Source organism: Eumetopias jubatus, unplaced genomic scaffold, assembly GCF_037043125.1.
Source record: "Eumetopias jubatus isolate StellerSeaLion01/CBP00866 unplaced genomic scaffold, mEumJub1_p1.0 scaffold_13, whole genome shotgun sequence".
Taxonomy (NCBI): Eukaryota; Metazoa; Chordata; class Mammalia; order Carnivora; family Otariidae; genus Eumetopias; species Eumetopias jubatus.
Genome location: NW_028274819.1, coordinates 41,620,520 through 41,641,366, shown reverse-complemented (window position 1 = coordinate 41,641,366; position 20,847 = coordinate 41,620,520). Strand labels below are relative to the sequence as shown.

Genomic DNA, 20,847 nt, shown 5'->3' with positions numbered 1-20,847 from the left:
TTTATTCCAGAAATAGTTTAATACAATCGTAGTACAGTTATGAAGTCACATTCAATCCACTGAATATATTCAAGATATTAATAAAAATATTATACATCTTTACTCACTATCTTAATATAAGTATTTGGTTCTTATAGATGAGACTATTTGCCATATTCATTCATATTTGCACTGCTAATCAAACAGCATGTAAATAAATCCATGGATTATGGTAGTGGGGCTTTTAGTCCTTTCTGATCTGAAATCTAAGTATCAAAATTGAATATATTTTTTTAAAATGCCACAATACTTGAATCCTAGAAAGAACAGTCAACCAATTTAAGGCAAGATATTGAAACTTTTATACAACTTTAATTTGAAAAGATAAAAGAATATCAAAGATCATACATGCCTTAACAGTTAGCTACCTATAGTTTTTTATAAAGTAATAAAAATGTCAGTGCAAGTTCTACATTGTGTTTCTCAGTAGAGAAAATAATAGGTTCTTGGAGTAGACTATTATTTTCGAATCCCAAAACACTGCAAGAAGAAAGAATTCTAATGCAGGACTTATATGTAGCATAATTATTTTTATTTGGTAAAGACAGGTATAAAACATTGTGATTATACATAAAAGTTAGTGTCTTGGCCAGTTTGTTTAAACTTTTGCTTCAGATGTACTTTAATGCAAGCTTTAAAAAAAATGTTTAAAAAAACTGACTTAAAATCTACTTAAAGTAGTAGTGCAAAGAGGCGCCTGTCTTTTTTTTTTTTTTTTTTTGGTAAGGGCTGAAGATTAGCGTTTTACAAAGAAATAACTTAAATATATGTAAAATATGTGTATTTTTTTAATGACCAAAGAAGGCACAAAATGAGTTAAATTAAGAAAAACATTACCACTTGTCCTGAACTCTGGTTAACTGTACAGTATTAATCATAATATACATTTTCAGATAAGAAATCCAGATTTCTTGTAATTGAAAAGTGACATCCCATTTTCTAGCTCTGTTATTTGTGCTAAAAGACACTGCTGTAACAGACTGCAAATAGGCAGTACATGCTGCGTCCCATTAACAATGACCTTTTACCAAGACAGGTTTGGGTTTTTTTTTTTTTTTTTTTTTTTTAACAGTGGCTAAGTGACAATTCATGGAATGGAATTAGGTCTCAAAAGCTTAAGTGAAAATATCTAACACTTCTTTATATCTGCAAAAGTACTTATACACTTAAAGGAAATGTTAACTGGATGTGGAAAAAGTAAATAAACGGTGGTGCTTTGATTTGCATTTTAATTAAATTATTAAATATACATTTTAACATTAAAAAAAAAAGACATTCATATATCATACTAACGGGCTTTCCTACAAATGGACCATTAGTGTTAGGCACCAAGAATTTCAAGTGTTTTGTTTTGTTTTTTTCCCCTAAACTTATCTCACTGATACATCCTCAACTGTTCTATTTCTGCTCTATAGGTTTCCCATTTACATCAAACATCTGCACAGTTCATAAAAATTATGTTGTGGGCAACTGAACTGGAGATTGTCCTTTATTGGTATTCTTCATTGCATATTTTGTCAGTTCTCTCACAGCAACTAGATTACTACAATCTCTATTACCATTTAAAAAGTGTCTGAAATTCCATTCTAGCCATGAGAATTAATATATCAACATATTTATTCAAACTAAACACAAAATTACGTGTGCAGCTGAATGAATAATAAAAATGAATTTTATCCTTAATGGTTACTGCAGAATAATTTCAATCATGTCCCTTATGATTCTGAATCCTGCTATATTAAGGAAAGTAATTCATGTAAATGTATAATGTTCACAAATATAAGACAGCTTACAAGACCAACTTTGCTATAAAAGTCTACATTAATATTCAGTCTGGACCCTAGAATTCTTGTCCTGGGCCTCCTGTGAAGAGTCTGCCCTATTCATGAAGTTCTACCAAACAGGAATGGGTACATGAGTGAACAATTTTCACTTGCTTAATGAGTAAGTGGAGTAGAGATACATGGAGGTGGATTACCAAAGTTTAATTCACACTCCTGGGAGCAAATGCAGGATTATAATGGAATGATGGCATTTAGTACACAGTTACATCGATGAATCTCATTCAGTTACGGGGCAACAAAACATAAATCAAATGTCTAAGTCACATGAGAAATAGAAAAAACTCATATTTCTGTGGGAAAAACATTAGTAAATGTACATAATTCTTTAGTAAGTTGGGAAGTTACTATTTATCAAGTCAGGAAAAAATCAGAATGAAGTGCCAGGAAAGCATATGAAGTTAAGGCACCAGTATTTACAACTTCAGTGATCGGCACTTATTCTGAAAAAGGTTTTAAAGACATGGGTGATAAAAAGCAGTATTATTTTCCCCTACTTCTATAAACTACGTAGTAGTTCTGAACATAACTATTATTTGTGCTTTGCTTTCGGCCCTATGAATAGCAGCTGTATTTTCTGATAACATCCTGCACCTTTCCTTTCCTTTGGTGTTTGTGAACACACACTGTGGTAAAGGCTATAAAAGGTGCAAAACAGGAAAACATGCTGTGTCTGTGTAAGAAACAATGCAAAATAGATGGCTGAATTGACATTGTACTATCAGACCAAACTAAAGCTATTATTCTGAATTACTCAAGAAAGGATTAAATCCTTCACCACCAACTCAGTCTTTTTCAGGACTCACTATATATTAAGTTTAGGGTTTATAGCATTCTATATGACTTTAAAACAGCAATGGCTTCAACAAGTTCATAAAAGTTAATTATGTGACTGTTGGTCCAACAGATGTATTGAAATGCAGTAAGTACATTTACTTTATAATTTCGTCCAAGTATAAAAATATTATACAAAGTTCCCAAGTGTGTATGTGTGTATACGTGTTTATAACTGTCCTTGCTTTCAAAGTTCAGAAATTCACCAGCTTACAAATAGGTTGCTGCAGTCAGCTGATACCACTTAACTGTCTCTTTGCTCAAGTTGAAATCTTTTAAAGGCAGGGTCACTCCACCCAGGAAAAAATTCTCCCGCAGAGACTCTGCACTGAGGACACTGAGTTGAAGTTCTCTCTGTCTTAGAGTTTCCTTGCTGTATCCACTGTACACAAGCTACAGCAAAGGTAAAAAGAAAACAGTAAATTACAAACTTTTTGTTTGTCTGGTTTCTTGGATTATTTTAAGTAAAAACAGAAGTGAGATCAGTAGTTAAAGAGATAATGACATTAATTATGCCACATCTGATAGAATTTGCCTCATACTTTAGATGCACATTTTGTATTTCAGGAGCCTTGGATTTTATTATCATCCTTCTGAGTGTCTGACATAGAAATGCACAGAGTAGAAAATTATTATTGGCTAAAAACTGAAAACAAGGATTTTCTGAGGTGGAGAGTGTGGGGAATGGAAAAGCAATTACAAGGCGGCGTGCCTTGAGATGATCTGATAACCTGGGAAAGAGAATGGAAAGAAGCATAAGTGGGGATAAACATAACCATTTTATAAAATATGGGGGATTAGAATTTCTTTTTGTTGTCTTTTTTTGTTAGATTTTATATACCATGAAATAATTTCTGATTATCCGTACTTCAAAGCAAATTCACCAACTACCGATACGGTTTACGGCCAATCTGGAATGCTAAAAAGCTGACACACCACATTCAACACTTAGAATTTTTTTCCCAACAAGGCCTCATCATAACTTCTGAGAAACATCTCTTTAATCTAGTCCTTTTCACTGTTTGACTAATAAAAACTAAAAACTGACTACATATTATTTCTTGGAAGTACAACACTACTAACTAGGAAAAAAGCCAATACTACTTTTTGAGAATAACACCAAGTTGTCTTCACCAAACACTGTATATGCTTTTCAAGAGCTAAAAGGCTATTTCTGCAGTTTTAACAAACTTATAACCCTGATGAAAATCCACATTTTCTTCCAAATCTCTATCCAGACATTTTTGTGTGGATGTAATGTTAATATACACAAATAATGTAGTGTTTATCCTAAAAAAGTAGTTGAATAAGGGTTAGCAGGTTTTAACAGATGAGTAAGTTTGTAAGTTGACCATGAGTAGCTCAGGAAAGTCACAGTTCTGCTCCATCCTATTCAGCTAATGCTTTGCTTACTGCTTTTAGTTTAGAGCACCCTATCTGAAGTGGATTGCTGACAGATTAGAATGAATTAGAAGGAGGATGATTTTGAAACTACATCCTATCAAACAAAGGTAAAGGTAGTGAAGACGTTTTAAAAGGATAACAGGAAGGGCTTTTGAGAGCTTCAGTTATCTGAAGGGCTGCTACACAGGAGAAAAAGAGTAAATTCTGTGTGGTTCCAAGCAGTACAACAGAGACCCACAGGTGCAAACTACAGGCAGTGAAGATTTCAGCCTAGTATAAAAAAAATGTAAGAGCTGGAACTGCCCAAAACAAAGTGGATGGACTGGAAGTATTTCAGCACAGACTGGACATCCACTTTTTGAAAATGTTGTAGAGAGGGTTCAAACACCGGAAAGGTGGTTGAAGATAACTCCTAAGACCTTTTTAAAACCTAAGGGTCAATGACGGCAGGTTTAATTCCGCAACATTTTGATAAATCATCACTGGATTGCTATTGATTGGGTTTACTAGTACAATAAATAGTTCTGCAACTGGTACCTAAAAATTTAAAGTGTTTAAAATTTAAAATCTCAAAAGAACAAATCTAGGACATCTTTAGAAATGATTTTAACTTACCATCTCATTGAATGTTGGATTCCGAGTTTTTCGTGAAATTTTGGTTTTCCGTTTGGATGTTTTGTGGGTATCTGGAAGTAGGTATGTTTTGACATATGGATTTGGGTCAGCTCCATCCTCAGTAACCTATAAAGAAAAGTTTTCCCTTAATAGTAATGCTTCCTACCAAGGTATCGGTTTTCTCTACAATCATTATTTATAATCACTCACAAGGTCTTTGATGTGCATCACCATGATGAAAAGAGTACCATTTCGGTAAGAGATAGATAATTTCACTGCTCCTCCAATTTGGCCTGGAGTAGGACTGAATGGACCTGCATCTGAAAGTATAAATACGTTCATCTTTATTTTATCTTGCTCCCAGTGGTACAAACTATGACAAAACAATTTTTGCTTTAATTCCAGGATCATCATATATGGGATAGGGAAAGGAAAAGGTAAATAACCTAGTAGGCCACTGATTTATAGGTCTTTAATAATCACATTCTATTAGGAAAATTATGTTTATCCAGAAATTGATGGGCTTAGAAGGAATACCCTCCTCTCATTCCCACTGTAGTATAGCCACCCCACTGTCACTCTACCACATTCATTGAGAAACGGTAACTTGCAAATCATAGGGAAGCCATGAATGATCGATAAGGAGAAAAAAATAACCTTACCTGCAGACCTAGCTATTCCTTCAGCTTTTTCATCACGAAGTAAAGGGTGGAAAAAAGTACAAACAAGATCACACTAAGATAGAAGAGAAAAAAAATTATTAATTTAAATATCATGTAGCACAAAAAATAGTATGTTCTTTTTCAATTAGGACAGTCACCTCTGCTACATCTGTTGAAGCACTCATCAAACTCTGTAAATAACTGTTTAACTCAATTTTCCTTTTGGCTGCTACATCTTTTATGTGTGTTCTTCCTAGAACCATCCTATTAGGAAAGCTACAAAAGAAAACACAAGTGGGATTTAAATTATTTCACTTGGAAGTATTTATAGAATTAAGCACAATATTTATTTAGAAATATATATATTTTAAAAATATATAAATACAAAGTGGAATCTTAATCTTCTAGAAAGTAAATTTTTGTAATTTCTTTTCAGAGTACTAGAGATGAAATAGTTCAAGTACCTGTTAGCCTTTTACAAACCTTGGTACAAAAGAGACACTATTTTGCTATTTATTACTTATTTTCTACTATTTTTTTCTAAAAATTAATCCATTCACAAATATTTTATGCATATCTTATCCTCCAAAATAATCATTACTCAATCAGCCACAGTTACTGTTGATATCAGTCCCATACCCTGTCAATACTGTGTCCGTAAGTGACAGAGGGCCCAAATCAAGAATAACCTTTTTTTTTTTTAAGATTTTATTTATTTATTTGAGAGAGAGAGTGGTAGAGAGATAGCATGAGAGGGAAGAGGGTCAGAGGGAAAAGCAGACTCCCTGCTGAGCAGGGAGCCCGATGCGGGACTCGATCCCGGGACTCCAGGATCATGACCTGAGCCGAAGGCAGTCGCTTAACCAACTGAGCCACCGAGGCACCCCAAATCAAGAATACTCTTAACTCTGCTTATTTTGCTGCCAATAAAAAATGATACTGCATGTGGAAATAAACTCTGATAACCACACTTTGTTGACTCTACTTCTGAAATCTAGTCAGAAGAATATGAGCAACCCGACACAGAAAATCTATTGGTCATTAGCTATGTTAAAAATAAGGGTTTTGAAAGGGTAACAGATACAAAACTAAGTACTAAGATTTTAACCAACGGTCTCAATGCCTCAGCTTATTATTTTATAGAGAGGCTTCGTATGGCTGTAATTATTTCAGCAGTGACTTAAAATCCGACTTTTCTAAAACCAAGATTCCAAATTATTATCTTATGTTGCAGACTATGGTAGAGACAACAAATTATAAGATTCAACTAAGTTCCTTGATGTCACTGTAAAGGTAGTTTAAGTAACGATTTACCTAACCTGGTATGATTTAAAAAAAAAGCTTCAACTGAAATTAGAAAACTAGAAAATCCCCAATTTTAAGTTTAGGATCTTGATCATTTATTCACTGTTTTTTTTTTTTTTTTTTTTTTAAAGATTTATTTGACAGAGAGAGACACAGCGAGAGAGGGAACACAAGTAGGGGGAGTGGGAGAGGGAGAAGCAGGCTTCCCACCAAGCAGGGAGCACGATGCGGGGCTTGATCCCAGAACACTGGGATCATGACCTGAGCCGAAGGCAGATGCTTAACGACTGAGCCACCCAGGCGCCCCCTATTGACTGTTTATTCATTCAATAAAACCTTATAGTTCCTTTTCTGTGTGTAGTACTTTTATCAAGCCCTGTGATACAAAGGAAAATACGTCACACATGGTCCACTGTATCCTACTAAATGCTTACACAAAGCTTTTGACCGACACTTGGTAAGAAATTGTTTCCTATAAAAAAAGAATTAATGTACAAAAATGGGAACATACCCTGGTAACTTCCAAAGTGGGAAAATAATACTGAGCTTATTGTGAAGTTCCTGAAATTCATCAAAAGTCCGGAACACAAATGATGGCTCTAACTGTCCTTCCCTCAAAATTCGGACTACATAAATCTGAAAAGAAACCACACCCCAAACATATTAGATTAAAACAAACAAAAAAAAACCTTTCCCGACAGAAAATTTACAGCTTGACCATTCTATGCAGTCCAAGTGCTTTTAACTTAGTAATGTATATGTCACGGAGAGGAAACAGCATACATAAAAGTCATTGTATTTATAGACATCTAACTGTATCTAAGAGTGATATTAACCACTGTAAGATATATAAAGAACTAGAAAGTGAAAGTCATTTATTTCCAAGATTAAATATAATAAATGGACTTCCTGAAATTTATGAATTTAGTACATTTCCAATGAACACATTAATAAGTTCATTTAAGAGTAAATGAAAAAGGCAAAATTTATGGTGGCAGGAGGATGAGGGAAAATGTGTCTTACTGGATATTTAAAGTATTATAAAGTCACAGTACTTTAGAGTAAAATACTGGTATAGAAAAAAGTCGTATTCATCTAGAGAAGACCTGAAATAAATTCACGGATACATATAAATTTAGTACATTTTAAATATGCTAACATTATAATATCTACAACATAATGTAATATACTATTATAAATCATTGGGAGAAGAATGGAATATTCAATAAAATGGTGTTAGGATAAAATACTACATAAACTTACAAAAATTGACAATAGGTGAAAATCAAAATAATACAGTTGCTTTCTAAAATATCAGTTTGTCAAAAATTTAAAGACTGTGCTGCAAAGTATTTCCAAATAAAAATATTAGCACAACGGTGAAAAACAATAATAAAACAGATAATAGTGCTATCCATGGGGTGGTGGGAAGCATACTAAAGATCTTATTTTTGTTCAAAGATGAATTTTATGTGTGTGGGTCTATTTAATAATACTTCATCCCCAGAAAGTGGAATGAGAACTGAAGACTTTATGTGCTTTTACACAGGTTGAATTTGTTACAATGAGCAAGCTTTACCTTAAGATTAAGAACAAATTGAAGAAAAGAGGAAAAGCAAAATAGCACCACCTGTTAAGCCTTGTCTCTGGAAGGAAGAATATCATTTGTCCCCCATGGTTTGGAAGCAAATTTACCAAGAAATAAATACCAAAAAACAATTAGGGATTCCTCAAATATTTATTTATTTTTGGACCATCCACGGAGGAAAGAAGTATGAAAAAAACAATAATGCATGCATGAGTCTCTACAAATACCAAAACCAAACTTACATAATGTTTATCTGGGTTGTATTTCTTATGATAAGTGAAAACAGAGACTTCCTTGATTCGACCATCTTGTCTAAACGAGTATGTTTTGGGTGAAAATGAAAGGATGGGCTCATCATTGGAAGGAAGACCAGAAAAACGCAACTGAGCCAGATTGTGAATGAAGAAGTTAAACTTTGTGGCAATGCTTCCCAAACTTGATTCGATAAGCCTACGAAATAATCAGAAAATATGTTAATAGTAAATATTCATGAGAAAACATGTTCAGTTCTTTGAACATAATAAAGGACAAAAATATTTCATTCCTTTTTAAAAAAATTTTTTTAAGATTTTATTTTTAATCTCTACACCCAATGTGGGGCTCAAACTTAAAACCCCGAGATCAAGTCGCACACTCCATCAACTAATTGAGCCAGCCAGAAGCCCCTTAAATATTTTTTTTTTAATCTATCAATCAAGATATATAAATTTTCTTTTAAAGTAAGCTCTAGGCCCTTGGGGTGCCTGGGTGGCTCAGTTGGTTAAGCATCCGACTCTTCATTCTGCTCAGGTCATGATCTCAGGGTTGTGAGATCAAGCACTGTGTCCGGCTCTGAGCTGGGCATGGAGCCTCCTTAAAATTCTCTCTCTCCCCATCTCCCTCCGCCCCTCCCTCCAAAAACAGTAAGCTCTAGACCCAACATGGAGCTTTAACTCACGATCCTAAGAGTCACATGCTCTACTGACTGAGCCAGTCAGGCGCCCCCATTTTCATTCCTTTTTAAAATATTAAGCAGATTCTCACTTTGCCAAGGATTTCCTTTGTTCTTCAGGCCAAAAACCCATGAAAAGATATTCCACCCCAACAAAAGAGTTTAGCACAAGAAAGTCTCTATTCCATCCCATCCCACTGTCTCCCAAGAAATGATGCTGTATTTCTTGAGCTCTGTGGGATCTAATACTAATATAAAACTATTAGGGATAGAAGATGATTGGAATAATGCCAAAAAAGATGATCATTTAATTCCCTTTTAATAAACAGGGAAGTTGACAACTAAACAAGTATAGAAGGAAGCATCAAAAGTAATCCAAATTTAACAAAATCTTTTCCAACAAATAGTAGTAGAATCTGGTTATCAGATTCCTTCTGATAATCATCATTTCCTTCAGTTGGAAAAAGAAGTTTTGACAGAATAGAGAGTTTGGTGGTGAGAAATCTGAAAAGCAGGCTTGGATAAAACATTTTAGGCATGCAAAAGAAACAATAAGTCTCAGAAGCAGGATAAAGAAATCCAGAAAGAGGAAAGAGATTCAAAAAGAAAAGTCTAGAACTTCACACAAAGGTTCTTGCTTTGTTATGGACTGAATATTTGTATCCTCCAAAATTCCTATGTTTGAGCCCCAACCCCATAGGGCCTTTATGGAGTCAGTAACGAAGATTAAATGGGGTTTTAAGGATAAAGCTCTGATCCAATAGGATTAGTGTTCTTATGAAGAGAGACAAGAAAACTTATGCTTTCTTGCTCTTTATCTCCTTCCTTCCTGTGCGGAAACAACAAGAAGGCAGTTGTCTGTAAGCTAGAGCCCTCACCAGGAAGTGAATGAGTTGGCACCTTGATTTTGGACTTCCCAGCCTCTACAAGTAAGAGAAAATAAGCGTCTATTGTTTAAGCCATGTCGTCTATCGTATTTTGTTATGGCAGCTCAAACAGACTAATACATGCCTGCCATATAGTTTTCCCCAGAGGAACCAATGAATCTCTTTTGAAAAAACAAAACCCATCAATACCTAAATTATCAGGGTTAGTTTGGAAGGCTATACAAAGTCAGCTTCCTTCAATTCAATTCAGCCCAGACTCTTGAGACTAGAGAAGTCCAGTCCAGTTTTCTATCTCTTTTCCACTGAGAGGAAGAAGGCAAGAAAAAAAAAAAAAAGAACATGAGCTCATGGGTCCTCCCTGCTGTGGCATAATAATGAGGTGGTACCACTAGATAGTGACCAATTTGGTCACCAGACTTTTAGAACGTATTTGCCAGGAAGATCTGCTTTTAAAGCAAAAATGACAAGTTCAAATGCCAAAAATTAGTATGTGTGTTTTAAGTACTACGTCATACAGTAACAATTTACTATAGCAGTGTCCCAGAGTTTGCAGTTTTAAATATTTATGGTATCCATGAAAATTGTTATGGCAAAATCCTGAAAAATAGATTAGTACAGATATTATTTTAGAAAAAAAAACAACCTGTACTTAGCACTATCGAAAATATGCTTTGCAGAAATAGTTCATAAATAGGATGTTTATAATTCAAGTCATATACTAAATAAAACGAGTCATTTTGAGGGAAATAAATTTTTAAAAGTGTCACTGCAAATCCTTTACATTTATTCAGTAAATAACCCTGACATAAAATATACTTTTGATAAACCCACTATTTGCTAATACCGTGAATCACAATTATTTCCTAAAAATCAGATTTTTTTTTTTTTCAAGATTTTACTTATTTGACAGAGAGACTCAAGTGAGAGAGGGAACACAAGCATGGGGAGTGGGAAAGGGAGAAGCAGGCTTCCCGCCAAGCAGGGAGCCCAATGCGGGGCTCGATCTCAGGAGCCCGGGATCATGACCTGAGCCGAAGGCAGATGCTTAACAACTGAGCCACCCAGGCACCCCATTAAAATCAGATTTTTGATATATAGCATTTGTTTAAACTAAGGAAAACAAATCAAAGCTCTGTGCCTTTTCTAATATATTTAAATATGCCTTACCTAGTAAAGAAAATTGTAGCTTCTGCATCTGTAGTTTGCGGTTGAAGTGCATCTCTAACATATTTCAAGTCTTGAATACTTGTAAGTTCTGGTAACCCTGAAGGAATCATCTATAGAAAGGGAAAAAGAGTTTGTGAGTTGAACTTTTTAAAAGTCTGTTCCCCACCAGTCCCTTAAAAGCCAGCCAAGTAATGAGAACTAAAGCAAATAAAACAAAGTTTTGAGGAATTTATATTAGTCTTATAGGGATCTAAGTGATTCCATTATAAATGAGAAAAACTGAGGTCAAGTCAGTCAATTGTTGGAACTCACAAAGCCAGTTTATGGAATAAAACCTGTGAAATACAGACCTTTTTTAGTCCTTTTTTTTTTTTAAATCAAGTTCAGCCACAATAATCCTAATAGAAGTTTAACTTTTAACATAATACATATCCAAAAAGTACAGAAATCTGAACACACCCAAATTAAGAAAATATGTTCCAGCATCCCAGATGACTCTCTCAGGGTGCTTTCAGTTACTTTTACTCCTCACCCCCATGGTAGATTTGAGTTATGTTTTGTATTTTATATAAATGGTGTCAGGCTTATTTTACATAGCAGCAATTTTTTAGTATTTTGGTAATAATATTTGACATTTGAAACTACAGTAAATTTTATTCCAAAATATCCTTTAAATATTGAAACACAGAGCATTAATGTAAATTAATTAAAGGCTTGTAAAAGAACACAGTTACCAGTGAAAGAAGGTTAAGAAAGAGGTTTGTCTGCTTTCTTATTAAGTTGTAGGCCTGACAGCAGAGGTCCACAAACAACTGGAAACGAATGGTAGGCTTTTCACCCCCATTAATGACATATGCCATATCCGAGGTCAGCACAAAAGGAGCCCGATCCCTATTTAAAAAGAAAGTACACAACACAGTATTATTTACAGAAGATATTCAAATAGTGTTTTTGTTACCACATGGTTATTCAACTAAGCTATCTGAGCCATAATAATTTCCAACTGGGAAATTTAGAATCAGGCAGGTTTGAATCTGCATTAAAACTTAAAAATTTTGCATTTTCAGGAAAGCCATCATATAATCAATCTCATTATTTAAATAGAACACATACATGAATTTTTCCAAGATGATATCTATAAGCCCATACATTCAAATAGAGATCAAACAGTAGTTACAAACATACAGAGAGAAAAATTTGGCACTCATTGCCATTATACAAATGGGAACATTTCTAATATGTACCACTAACTAGTTAAATATACCTTAATTCATTTCAACAAAGGTTACCACATACATACACACACACACACACACTCTCTTATCTACTACATGGTCAAGTCATCTCTTAGGGTCTTTTTTAATCCCTAATCATACTCAGTGGGAACTACAAGGCAAAGAACAACAAGAAAAGAGGCAAGTTTGGGAACATTAATTTGTGAAAAAGTGCCTTTTAAAAAAAATAAGTTGTGTCCAGGGGCACCTGGTGGCTCAGTCAGTTAAACATCTGCGGTTGGCCTGGATCATGATCCCAGGGTCCTGGATTGAGCCCCGCATTGGGCTCCCTGCTTGGCAGAGAATCTGCTTGTGCTCTCCGTCAAGTAAATAAAATCTTTAAATAGTTGTGTCCACTAATTAAAATCAACGTTATGGCTAAATGTGTCAAAAGAAAGGTTCCTCAAAATACACACAGATATCAATCTTCAGTAATATTCTGATCCTATGGAAATGAAAACATCTTTAGCATTACTTGAAATGACTGGACTTGAAATCAATGACCTCTTGAATTAATCTGAGAAAGCAAACCAACAACTTCAGCTTTCTTGGGAAGAAAAAAGTGGACAGAGAAGGAATACTTAGATTGTAAAGAGGTTGACATTAAAATCATCAAAAACTTAACCATTGTGTGGTAAGAGAAGTCTATTTGTTTCCTTCAAGGAAAATTATGGAAACTCTTCCAGATATATATATACACACATGATGGATGGATACAGATAATTTTATTAATACCTTTTGAAAAGTGATCCACAATGTGGAAATCTGCTTCAGAATTACCTGGAGTACTTGTTTTTTTTTTAAGGTAGTCTTCACACCAAAGTGGGGCTTGAACTCACAACCCTAAGATCAAGAGTTGCATGCCCTATTGATTGAGCCAGCCAGGCATCCCCTGGGGTACTTGTTTAAAAAAAAAATGTGCCCCCTTTTCTTTAGCAACAACAACAACAATATTAGTACCTTTTGAAGCTACCAAACATCTGTGCATGGCCCAAAAACTTTCCAAAGTCAATGTGAAACATGTGTCCTGTGCTTCGAAGCATTATATTATCATTGTGTCGATCACAGATGCCTAGAACATAGGTGGCTACACAGCATCCAGCACAAGAATATATAAAATTTTCAGAAGCCTATAATAAAGATATAAAATTATTTTAGAAAAAAATTATTTTTAAAGGAGGCAGGTTATAAAGATTATAATTCATCACCCTTTGAAAAAAGTATTGTAATTCACTTTTTCAACAACTTATAAACTGGGTTATGGTAACAAAAGCCAGCCTTGTCGTATTTCAAAAACAAAACACCCTTCTAAAGGTGGTTACTGCCCCATATCTCTAGGTATTGTCTTTTAACAGGCAGATACTGCCAGTCCCTACTTGGTACATGCTGCCTTTGAACATATTTTAAGAATCATCTTTGTGGAACTCTGCTCCTCACAGGCTCTGCTATTTAGTACAAGTTGTGGTAACACTGTGACAAAGATTAATCTGAATAAAAGAATATTTTTCCCTTTTTTGGCTTATATAGGGAGGGCATGTATGAAGAAAGTCAGCCTGTATTTTTAAACATACAATAATATAATTAATGTGTTTTGTTGACTACTTATCTCCAAGTTTTTCAAAGCTGGAGATCTTTCACTTCAGTCTTTTCACAAATTAAATTACTAATACAGTATCATATAGAAGGATGCAGCAAGATGTATATAATGAGTATTTTTATCTAAAGCATGTGCATTTAGTTTATTTTCAAGAAACTACATTTCTGAATGGAGCGGTCATATGGCTCTATGTGTCCATGTTCATAACTCCCCAGAAATCATCACTGATGATGGTAAGAGCAAATGTTTACACAGCACTTATTACAAACCAGGCACTACACCCTTTCTACACACCTATACACACACACACACGCATGCATATGCACACTATATGACATAAGTCTGATTATGATTGTCATTTTACATGAGGGAAACTGAAACATAGAAGTTCTTTGCCCAAGATCACGTAATTGTTAAATGGCAGACCAAAGATTCACCCCAAGCAATGTGACTCCTTTATGTTATATTCTCTTAGTAAAGGGCATTAAGAGTCAAATGCATAAAAGGCACTCAATGTGTGTTACTTGACAATTATTTTGCGTCAAACCACTTTCCCAGAACCACAAAAGAGCCAACATTACTATAAACAAGTATTGGCTTCTGCTGCATTGCTTTCCCCACACCACAAGTAAGAAAAGGCAGTGATCTTAAACTTAAACAGTTTAAAAGACTAACAAAGGGCAAAATACCTCTACTTTCTTAGGTTAACAGACAGAACTGGTATGTATCTGTAATTAATGACCTGACATATAGTAGGCCGGCAAATGACATTAAAACCGAGATCTCCTTACATTGCCATTGAAAATGTTCTTGGGGAAAAAAGTGTTCTTGAGTCTTTCTTAGGCCAATTTAGGATCATTAGAGGCCTTAAGTCCTAAGAGATTTCCCTTTCCCTTTTTCCCCCATTTTTTTTTCTTAAGTAAACTCCACTCCCCACCCCACCCCCCACTGACATAGGGCTCAAACTCACAACCCTAAGGTCATGGGGCACCTGGCTGGCTCAGTCAGTTAAGTGTCCAACTCTTGGTTTTAGCTTAGGTCATGATCTCATGGGTGGTGGGACTGAGCCCTGTATTCGGCTCCACACAGTGGGGAGTCTGCTTAAAGATTCTCTCTCTCCTTCTCCCTCTACCCTTCCCCCCCACTGGGGCACTCACATGCACTCCCTCTTTAAAAAAAAAAAAGGCACACACTATGACTGAGTCACCCAGGCACCCTGAGATGCCCTTTCCTGTTAGAGAATTCAAAAGTATGCTAAAACAAAAAACTGACACTTCTAATAACAGCTATCAACTACAGAATTTACTCTGTATAGGGCTTTCTATATAAACTCAACTAATTCTCACAATAGCCTTGTAGTGCTATTATTTTTTACAGCCATAATATGTACTATAATACCAAAAAAAATACTAAAATACTATAATGTATACTATTTCATATCCCAGGTCACTGAGGCACAAAAGAGGTTAATAATTTGCCTAAGGCTCAATACCTGGTGCTAAGTTCAAGATCAGAGAGTCTGGCCATAATTTTCCTCTAACCTCCACACAATGCAGCCACTCTTACTCATTTCCATAACTTTTCCCAGGATCTATGTGAAATATAATATTCTGGGTCATAAAAATACCCCTATTTTGCTGGCCTCTAAACGCATGCTTGGAATGTTTTGGGGGTAATTTAGCATTGGTTTCACTCAAGATTCTTACCATTAAATGCACTGTTTATATATAAACATATATATAATTTTTTTTTTTTTTAACTTAGAGAAAGACACTGTTTTCACAACTTAAGACTACATGGCTAGTAACCAGAGCTGGAAAATGAAAGCACTTATGACCTATGTAATACATTTTTGACAAAGTTATCTGGAACAAGGAGACTTGCCAATCACCTTTTCATATTCCTCTTCAGAAGGATTATATTTCCTCAACCACTCTGCAAGTGGTTTATCTTTAAAGGATCCGGTCACACCATATTCCACTTGGATTTTCCTGAGGGTATCTGAAGCAGGAACTAGCTCCACCATACCTTTAACAACAAAACATTAAGCTATGCAAAAATATCTCCCCAAAAGTAAGCCTTTAAAAAACTTACAGCTTTCAATCTTTGAAATAAGATATCAGTTAGGAGTTATTAAAAAAAAAAACAATCAAGTCTGGCAGCCCATGCTAGAAAATTTGAGCAATCAAAATTTTTTATTTTCAGAAGTACCCAAAATATAACAGTTGAATTTGACTTTGAGGCTCCATAATCTATATAACCATGTGACTACACCCCCCCAAGAATAATTTTAATTACAAACTAGATGATACTGACTTAGTTAATAAAGTTACATAGTTAATAAACTTACTCTGATCATGTATTTGGGCAATTATGGAGTGTTTCAGAGTACACTAAGCCCTTTCAAAGGGAAGAACAGATTAAGATTGCCCCCCCTGCTGCCCCCCGCTAGTGCTTTCAGATAAATTCTACTACATGCTACATTTACTATGTGCACGTATTTCTGTAATTAAAAAATTAGTTTTATATATTTTCAAAATCAAGGAGATGCACTGGTGTCAAAATAAAAGATAAGGACACAGAGACCTGCTTCAGCCAAAGGACTGGAAGAAACCAAGTTGGCCAAGGCCTTCAGACCACCCCAAAAGAAAGTATGCAGGGCCAGGTTATAATCCTAGTCGTCTGGTCACACAATGAACAATGAATTCATTTGGATCTTTTACGTTGTTTTGGTTGCATCGTCTAGTTTAGAGTTCACAGTGACATCCTTTTTCAATGAGTTCCTGTACCTTGATTCTATGACTACGTTTAATCAAATTTTTAATATACAGACAAGTTTTAATTTCATAATCAACTATGCATACATATAAATTACTATGTGCTAAAACAGTGGACCAAAGTTCATAAAATATACAATATACTACTCGCTATGTAAGATATGGTCCCTACCCTGAGGGAATTTAAAATCAATCCGGGGTGGAGGGTGGGGAGATACACCAGTAAATGTCTGGTGAATATTTAAAGACAATCATTAAGCCTGAAAAAGTGAGGGATTACTAGAAACACTGAAATACTAGTAAAAACTTCACAGAAGACATGGATGTGATTTCATTTGAAAAATAAGGATAATTGTGAGATAACACAAATGAAAAGCTTAGGCCAGGGCAAGACACAAAGCAAGCACTCAACCATCAGTTAGAAACAACATAAAAAACAAGAGGAATCTGATTGCCTCCAAAGTTACATGGAATGCCGTAAGAAGAAAGAGGATGTACAACTATATGAAATAAGTGTGGTGACAGAAAAGGCAAGCTAATGAAATAGTAGGCTCTCAATGAGGAATGTTACTTAATAAAACAACTTCCATTTACAAGATTTATATGAAAAACAACCAGCAAGAATTTTTTTTTTAACCAGCAAGAATTCTTTCATTTTTTTAAAAGATTTTATTTATTTATTTGACAGAGAGAGAGATAGCAAGAGCAGGTACACAAGCAGGGGGAGTCGGGGGGGAGAAGCAGGCCTCCCGCTGAGCAGGGAGCCCGATGTGTGACTCGATCCCAGCACCCTGGGATCATGACCTGAGCCGAAGGCAGGCACTTAACGACTGAGCCACTCAGGCACCCAACCAGCAAGAATTCTTAAGGTTTATTTATTTTAGAAAGAGAGAGCAAGAGAGTGCATGCATGTTGAGTGGGGAGAGGGGCAGAGAGAGAGAATGTTCAAGCAGAGTCCCTGCTGAGTGCAAAGCCTGATGTGGGGCTCCATCCCGCAACCCTTGAGATCATGACCTGAGCTGAAACCGAGTCAGGGGCCCAACCGACTGAGCTACCCAGGAACCCCCAACCAACAAGAATCCTTTTTTCCCAGCAAGAATTCTTAAATTGACCTGATTTCCTTTTTGACAAGATACATCCTAAACTGAGACAGGAAAGTGATAAGGCTCTCATACTGTCCTGATGGATAAAATGGAGAAATGTGGAGTAGTTGATAACACAATGAAGTACCCATGTACCTAAAGATTTAGCAATCACCTGAAAGGAAATCTCACGTCTCTAGTGACATGACACAAGGGTTGGTCCTTGGTCCTCTCTCTCTCTTTTTTAAAAGATTTATTTATTTTAGAGAAAGAGAGAGAGCACGAGAAGGGGGAGGGTCAGAGGGAGGAGCAGACTCCCTGCTGAGCAGGGAGCCCGATGTGGGACTCAATCCCAGGACTCCAGAATCATTACCTGAGCCAAAGGCAGCGGCTTAACCAACTGAGCCACCCAGGCGCCCCAGTCCTTGGTCCTCTCTTAGTAAACATATTTTTTCAATGACTTAGCAGAAGCTACAGAATATATGTTCTTCAAATCAGTTCATGACACAAACTAAGAGGTTCAATGACAGATAACAAAACTCAAATTTTAAAAAGAATCCAAGAGGCTGAAAAATAATGGATCAAATATAACAAGAAAGTTAATAGGTAAGGTCTAAGATACAAAATGTACAAGTACAGAATGGCCAAGACATGATTTAGCAGGAGCTAGTATGATGGTTTTATTTGTGAGTAAGTTCTGTGTGTGCAACACTTTGCCTACTTTGCATTCTACAAAATTCAGGTGCCATTCTCAGAGACTGGATCACTTGAGCCCTTTACAATGGGAACAATCAGATAATAAGGTAATCTAAAGTCATATATGAGAAATGGCTGAAGAATTTAGAACTCAGGATCTGAGGCCACAATATTTGTCATCACAAAGAAGGATTTGACTGAATTATATGAAAGTCTATTAAAAGAACTGGAACTGATGGGTAGAAGACATCAGTTAGGAGGAGTAGTAGGTAGGAGTCAGTTCCCGTTCATCAAGAAAAAACTCTACAGCCATCAGAGCTATCCAAGATAGAAAAGACTACATTGAAATGCAGTAAATTTCCTTCGGTATAGGCAGTTAAGCATAAAATGAATGGCAAATACTATAAGGATGACTAGATAATTTTTCAGGTGACTTTCTAGTGTCTATGATTAGAATCTGAGAAGCATTTCTCATTTCCACCAACTATAAATGATCTTTCCCTCCTTTAAAACCCCATGGCACTGCCTTTGTTAATTCTCTTAGAGCTCTTAGGGACTCCTGGGTGGCTCAGTCAGTTAAGTGTCTGCCTTCGGCTCAAGTCATGATGATCCCAGGGTCCTGGGATCAAGTTCTACATCAGGCTCCTTGCTCGGTGAGGAGCCTGCTTCTCCCTCTGCTTGTGCTCTCTTTCTCACTATCTATCTCTCGTTGATAAATAAATAAATAAATATCTTTTAAAAATTCTTAGAGCTTTTAGCTTATTAAGCATCTTCAAATTACATGTCTTTAATTGCTTCCCTCTAAATATAAACACTACATGTTATTATCATTTTGTAGATTGTAGATCAACAACAAACATTTGTTGAATAAGAGTAATGATAATGGTTACAATTTATTGAGTATCTAATACATATCACATACTGGGGTGTTTTACATTCATTATCTTTTAATTATCACAATATTTCTGTGTGTAGTGCTTTTACTATTCACACTAAACATATGTGGTAAGGAAGAAAACTTATTCAATAAAATAATAAGATGAAGCCCGTGCTAAAGTAGAAAAAATTTTTGAAACCATTATTTTATTTTGCAGAAATGAAATCAAAATTGGTTTAACTTAGACATCTTAATTTTAAATTAAAAGGTAAAGACCATAAAATCCTCGTTCAGTCAGTCAATGGGAACCTCTGGTTACTGCAAAGCATTTATTAGGGCTACTCAATGAGTTATTCAATTGTGAACAAATAACTCAGTAAAGTAACACTAAATTAAAGTAAGAAACAACTGAGATCATAGTGTACCAGCAGCAGGACTCCCTCAGGACAGGTATACTCTGAGCTAAGTTCATAGAAAAGAAATAAGACACCAAGACTGAGCCGAGAGACTTACCTCGATCTCTACCAGTTGAGAGGCATTTGAAAATTACCATCCTCAGATCTAGTCCTTCTTTAAGCCAGATCTTGTCCATAATTTTTATCATCTGTAAAGCTAACATATCTTGCCGAAGATCTTCACCAACCTTGAAATCAAGAAACAAAGTGAAACCTGTACCTTTCCAAAAGACTTAATATGTTACATATTGTAAAGGCAGGAGGAAGGGGAAATGGTGGAAGGAGTGAAGAATGAGATGAAATTTTTCTACAGCATTCCAGAGGAAATTACTTTACCTCTTCATGTCTCAGTTTCTTGAACTACACACTTTTTAAAAGGTTGGATTTTGTGGTATGTGAATCATATTCAATTTTTTAAAAGGGCAAACGGAGGATCTTTGTCATGATCAAAATATTCCTTACCTTGACTGTATCAATGCCAATATCCTCATTGTGATATTGTATGATAGTTTTGCAAGATGTTACATTGAGGGAAACTGGGTAAAGAATACCTAGGATTGGGCGCCTGGGTGGCTCAGTCGTTAAGCGTCTGCCTTTGGCTCAGGTCATAATCCCAGGGTCCTGGGATCGAGCCCCGCATCGGGCTCCCTGCTCGGCGGGAAGCCTGCTTCTCCCTCTCCCACTCCCCCTGCTCGTGTTCCCTCTCTGTGTCTCTCTGTGTCAAATAAATAAAATCTTAAAAAAAAAAAAGATACCTAGGATCTCTGTATAATTTCTTACAACAGACTGAATCTACAATTATCTCTAAAAGTTTAC

The 20,847-nt window shown here is 35.6% G+C and overlaps 1 protein-coding gene across 2 annotated transcripts in view; it reads right to left on the bottom strand.

Moving 5' to 3' along the window:
- PIK3C2A (phosphatidylinositol-4-phosphate 3-kinase catalytic subunit type 2 alpha) overlaps positions 1-20,847 on the bottom strand; it is a 101,389-nt gene continuing 80,542 nt past the window's right edge. For both annotated transcript variants that reach the window (XM_028116865.2, XM_028116866.2), the window contains 12 exons: positions 20,090-20,219; positions 16,036-16,172; positions 13,508-13,677; positions 12,008-12,164; positions 11,274-11,383; positions 8,531-8,738; positions 7,212-7,336; positions 5,554-5,671; positions 5,396-5,468; positions 4,944-5,053; positions 4,734-4,859; positions 1-3,107 (listed from right to left, as the gene is read on the bottom strand). In XM_028116865.2, coding sequence (XP_027972666.1) covers positions 2,925-3,107; positions 4,734-4,859; positions 4,944-5,053; positions 5,396-5,468; positions 5,554-5,671; positions 7,212-7,336; positions 8,531-8,738; positions 11,274-11,383; positions 12,008-12,164; positions 13,508-13,677; positions 16,036-16,172; positions 20,090-20,219 — 1,647 coding nt within the window. In that variant the 3' untranslated portion in view covers positions 1-2,924. The remainder of the gene's footprint in view (positions 3,108-4,733; positions 4,860-4,943; positions 5,054-5,395; positions 5,469-5,553; positions 5,672-7,211; positions 7,337-8,530; positions 8,739-11,273; positions 11,384-12,007; positions 12,165-13,507; positions 13,678-16,035; positions 16,173-20,089; positions 20,220-20,847) is intronic.